The sequence below is a fragment of the Mastomys coucha genome, unplaced genomic scaffold, assembly GCF_008632895.1.
Source record: "Mastomys coucha isolate ucsf_1 unplaced genomic scaffold, UCSF_Mcou_1 pScaffold21, whole genome shotgun sequence".
In the NCBI taxonomy this organism is placed as follows: Eukaryota; Metazoa; Chordata; class Mammalia; order Rodentia; family Muridae; genus Mastomys; species Mastomys coucha.
Window position 1 is genome coordinate 107,897,204 of NW_022196904.1, and position 5,530 is coordinate 107,902,733.

The 5,530-nt window shown below is 46.7% G+C and overlaps 1 protein-coding gene across 2 annotated transcripts in view; it reads left to right on the forward strand.

Annotated features, from left to right (window-relative positions):
- The window catches only part of Iqck (IQ motif containing K), a 125,563-nt gene that overhangs the window by 74,159 nt on the left and 45,874 nt on the right, over positions 1-5,530 (forward strand). Inside the window, exon 8 of one of the 2 annotated variants that reach the window (XM_031388060.1) lies at positions 3,343-3,618. The exons of the other annotated variant lie outside the window; for it this stretch is intronic. Coding sequence (XP_031243920.1) covers positions 3,343-3,360 — 18 coding nt within the window. The 3' untranslated portion in view covers positions 3,361-3,618. Of the gene's footprint in view, positions 1-3,342; positions 3,619-5,530 lie in introns of those variants that run through there. 2 annotated transcript variants of the gene reach the window in all.

Here is a 5,530-nt window from a genome sequence, read left to right on the forward strand (position 1 = left end):
ACCCAATCACAAAAGAACAAACACGGTATGCACTCACTGATAAGTGGTTATTAGCCCAGAAGTTTGGCTTCTTTTATTCATTGTTCCACGTGAGAAACCTGCACTGAGGAGCTTTTCAAGAACAGAGCTAGGGGCAGGATATAGAAAGCTCTCGGTGCCACAAGGACCCAGAAGGTGCTGTGACAAGAATGAGAATATCAAGAATGGGTGCTCGTGGCCATTGGTGGGTGTGGAGCTGTCTCCTCTGAATTGAAATTCTCCCTCCTGGCAGGAGGAAGGAGGCTCAGGAGGCTTTCTTTGAGTCAGGATGAGCAAGCTTGGTAGGTAATATCCCTGCCAGGCAAGCACGGTGACCTATGTTCAGATCCCTGGCACTCATGTAAGAAGGTGGGCACTGAACATTAATGCATACATACATGCAATCCCAAAGCTGGGGATGTGGAGCCCAAAGATTCCTAGAGCTCTCTGGCCAGCCTGACCAAACTGATTGAGTTCCAGATTCAGTGAGATGGGTGGACATTGATGGAGGAAGATACCTGATGTCGACTTCTGGCTGGTTTTCACACCTACATATGTGCATGCACACACACAATGTGAACATCATCGTTCCTGGACAATAAACACCCTTCTGCATGTATCTTTTTCCATCTTCGCTTGTGTGAACTTTCATATATGTAATTCTGCTGATTATAAGTAAAAGATGCATTTCCTTTCCTGGGCCAGTAAGAGAGTTCAGTGGTTAAAAGCACTTGTGCTGCAAGCCTAGACTCTACAGTGGAAGAAGAACCACTTCCCGGAGTTGTCCTCTTACCTCCTCATGTGGGCTCTGTGCGTACCCTCCTTCCCGAACATGCAGACACACATTCCACACCACACACACACACACACACACACACACACACACACACACACACACACACCAACATGCTCATGCACATACATTTAAAAGTTGTACTTCTTTACCTGAGTATGTATGTACTCAAGCTAGACATTTGCAGCCTGCCTCTTTGTTCAGTCCAGAGGTACCTTTTCACATCAGAGCACATCTGTTCTGAACCCTGTTTTTTGTTGATTGAATCGGGGTTTTACTTGACAGCTCGGGCTGGCCTGGAACTCTTGTTCATCCACCTCCACCCCTGAATCGCATATCTAGTTTATACTGGTACTGGGAACTGAACCCCTGATCTTATGCATGCTAGAGCTGTGCTCTGCCTGCTGAGCCACATTCCAGCCCTCCTCCTGCCTTCTCTTGATTGCCTGGCTTCCCTGGATTTCTGGTCTGCTTTGGGGCTTTCTGCAGCTTCCTTCCCTTCGAGAGAAGGTGTCCCTGGTGCAGCTGTTTTAGGGAGGGCCTGGCGCATTTCCTCCCTTTGTGTTGCTTTTCAGCTTCTCTCCCTCTTCTTTCCTCTGGGGACAGTAACACAGCTAGGTGAACCCATGTCACAAAGACAGCACTTCCGTTCTCATGCAGGGGCCCAGGTGAGGGCAGATAGCAGCTGACTCGGGTGGTAGGAAACAGCTTTGTGTGAGTCACACTTATCTGACCAGTTGGCTGTATGATGCCTAGAATACCTATTTAAGACAATTGTTTTTTATTTTATAATTGCTTTGAAGCTATTTATTCTACATTTAATTTTTCCAGCTAATTGAAACTGGTACAGCAGAGCAGTTTAGCAAGTGGACTCTATAGTCAGATGGTTCATTCACTAATAACCGTCCTTAGGAGGCAGGCAGCTCTCCTTTAAACACCATGTGTCCTTTGGGAAATAAGGCAAGATCCCTGCTTGCATTCTTGCAATAGGGCTGTCAGTCAGTAGAAATAGGTAATAGAGTGTGAAGAAATGAACCTCGTGTGGTGGTGTATACTTGTAATCCTAGCACTTGGGAGAGTGAGACAAGGGACTTACTGAGAGTTAAGGGCCATACCATGAATCCTAGCACTTTGAAGGTCATCCTCAGCTACTTGGGGAGTTCCAGAACAGCCTAAGACAACACAGCCTGTCTTTAAAAGGGGAGAAGGGTGCTAGGGTAATAGCTTTAGTTGGTAAAATCATTATTGTGCGTACATGAGGATCTGAGTTCAATCCATAAAACTCATGAGAAAAGGGCTGGGGTGGTGATTTTGTAATCCTAGCACCCAGGAAGTAGAGACAGGTAGATGGGCTCTCTCTGATCACCCTCTGTATCCTGTCCTGCTTGAATGAGTTCCAAGACAGGGAGAGACCCTGGCTTAAAAAGCAAGCAAGCAGGGGCTGGTGAGATGGCTCAGTGGGTAAGAGCACTGACTGCTCTTCCGAAGGTCCTGAGTTCGGATCCCAGCAACCACATGGTGGCTTACAACCACTCATAATGAGATCAGACACCCTCTTCTGGTGCATCTGAAGACAGCTACAGCGAATTACGCCAGAGCGAGCAGCAGCTACAGTATTCACATACACATAAAATAAATAAAATAAATCTTTAAAAAAAAAAAAAAGCTGGGCCTTTAATCCCAGCACTTGGGACGCAGAGGCAGGCGGATTTCTGAGTTCGAGGCCAGCCTGGTCTACAGAGTGAGTTCCAGGACAGCCAGGGCTACACAGAGAAACCCTGTCTCGAAAAATAAAAAAAAAAAAAAAAAAAAAAAAAAAAAAAAAAGGCAAGCAAACAAAAAACAAAAATCAAAACAAGAAACCCAGGAGGTTGTCCTCTTGACTCCATATACAAGTGCACATAAATGTACATGAACACACACACATACATATGAAAATCAGTAGAGATACTTGGGGTGTAGTTCAATGATAGTGCACATGCTTAGTATGCTCAATGCCCTGGGTTTCATCTCTAGCATCCTGACCGCCCCCCCAAGTTTATCAACTATTGTCAAAATAATACCACTTAATAAATCACCCCCATTGGCCTATAGTGTGAGTTTTATTTCACATGTGTGGTAATCGAGCAGATTGCAACAAATTTAGACTGCAACATAAACTCTAGAGATTATGTTCTATTCAGTTTTGCTCTAGAGCCTTCTGAGCTCAGCAGTTTACCAGGGGCATGTGCTTTTCCTAGCAGAGTTTGAAAGCCTCAGAGGGGATGAACAAAACATACACCGTGTGACCTGGCTAGTTTTATGTCAACTTGATATAAGCTAGCATCATCTAAAAGGAAGGAACTTCAAAGATGTCTCCCTAAGATCAGCTGTAGATCATTTTCTTAATTAGTGATTAATGGAGGAGGGCCCAGCCCATTGTGGGTGGGGACATCCCTAGGCTGGTGGCCCTAGGTTCTCTTAAGACAGCTGACTGAGCAATCTGGTAAGCAGCATCCCTCCATGGCCTCTGCATCACCTCCTGCTTCCAGGTTCCCAGCACTGCTTGACTTCCTGTCCTGACCCCCTTTGATGATCAACAGTGGTGTGGAAGTGTAAACCAAATAAACCCTTTCCTCCCCAACTTGCTCTGGCCATGGTGTTTCATTGCAGCATTAGTAATTATGACTAAGGTACTAAGGGTCTCGGGGCCTAGGCTCATCTAAAGGCCAAACTCAAGGCCAGCTAGGAGGGAATCACAGCCCTGCTGAGTGGTTACCCTGCGGTAAATAAGTACCACAAGACAGAAAAGAACAAATGAGAGGGCCAGAGAACAAAGGAGGTGACTCCTGCAGGTAACAGGCCACTCTGAGAGGCTGTAGTTTGAGCAGAGACCCAAAGCAAGCTTGAAGCACAAAGAGGTGGAAGGCGCTAGATGTATTTGAAGGTCAGTGTAGGTGATGTGAGTAAGCTGGGAGGGGTGGTCTAAGAAGTGAGGAATTATTCAGAGAACAGACCCCTAGAACCAACTGTCAGTAGGCTGATGGAACTTGGGTTTTATGATTTGGGTAGAGGAGTCACATGATCTCACTGACTTCTTGAGGAGAGTGGCAGCTTCCAGATGCAGTGGCTCCCCCAAATCCCTGGTCTCCAGGACTTGTCTATGTACTGTGCACATGTGCATAGTGCACATCCATGCAGAGGCCCATTTCCCAAGTGTCATTTCCCAGGCATCTTCCATCATGTATTTTAAGACATGACTTCTCACTGACCACATAGGCTAGACTGGCTGTCCTGAAAGCCCAAAGACCCTCTTGTCTCTGCCTCTCCAGCACTTACAGCATAAGTGCTTGCCACTGTGCCCACTTTCTGTGTGATCTCTGGGGATGGAACTGGGGTTCTTACCATCTGAGCCATCTCCCCAGTCCACACCCTCTAGGATCCACATTTCTACAGAGACCTTTCCCATATTAGACCACAGAAGGTATGTGTGACCCTTACAGTCCCACAGAAATATCCTTTATAACATAATCTTGAAGTTTGGCAGTGGTGGCGCATGCCTTCAATCCCAGCACTCGGGAGGCAAGCAGATCTCTCGAATTTGGTGCCAGCCTGGTCTACAAAGTGAGTTCCAGGCCAGCCCGGGCTACACAGAGAAACCCTGTCTTGAAAAACATAACAACAGCAGCAGCAGCAACCACCTCATAGATCTTTAGGGAGCCAGACCCCCCAGCTACGCAGTTTTATTTTTTGAGACTATGCTCAGTATGTAGTCAAAGCTGGCCTTGAACTTGTAGACCTCGTTTCCATGCCTCCCAGACACTTGGATTAGAGGACAACATTATCATTCCCAGCACAAAAAAGTATGCTTCTTAACACAGAAGGAACAGCTTGGGTACAAGGGTTTGCTTCTTGGCTTGCCAGCCTTGTCACTATTTCAATTATTCTGTTTCCCTTTCCATTCCTGAAAAATAGGACCAACGATTGTGCTCCTTTCATCCCCCATCCTCCATCCCCACCTCTCACCCCACCCCTATCCTGTTAGCTTTGGTGTAGCTTTGTTGAAAGCTTTGACCATGCATTTACTCCTATAAGAATATATTCCCCGTTGTTTGTTTCTTCGTGGTATTCCTTAAGTACTTGGTTTCTGTTCTTTTGGTTTTTGTTTTGTTTTTTGTTTTTTGTTTTTCCTGCCTGAGAAACCCTGTTATTTTTCAAAACATTCTTTTGATCGGGATAGAAACTTTTGCCTGTGCCCAGCAGGACTCTGGTGCCCCAGAAAGAAGGCACCCAGTTGCCGTGGTCCCCATTCAGGCCTCCTTCTTGGGGCAATGTCTGGCCACTCAGCAGGCTGAAATAGGCCACAGTGCTATAAATAGGGGCCTTGGGCTGCTCTGGGATCAGGTCTCAGGCTAGGTCCCCCTCCCCCTTCCCTCACCAGTTCCTTCAGTTATTTAAATAAAACTATGAGTACGTTTTTTCAGGCATAAGTACTCCAAAGCTTGCCATCTTGCCAGGCTGTAAGCAACTCCCTTTCTGTCTTGTTTGCCTAGTAGGACAGACTCCAGTATGAGATGAATCCCAGCTGACCTAGGATATGCATGCCAGCCAATGTGGTGAGCTGGCGTTGCCATCAGTGGAGTGGGCTGGCATTGCCATCAGTGCAGTGGGCTGGCATTGCCACCAGTGGAGTGGAGTGGAGTGGGTTGACATTGCCATCAGTGCAGTGGAGTGGCATTG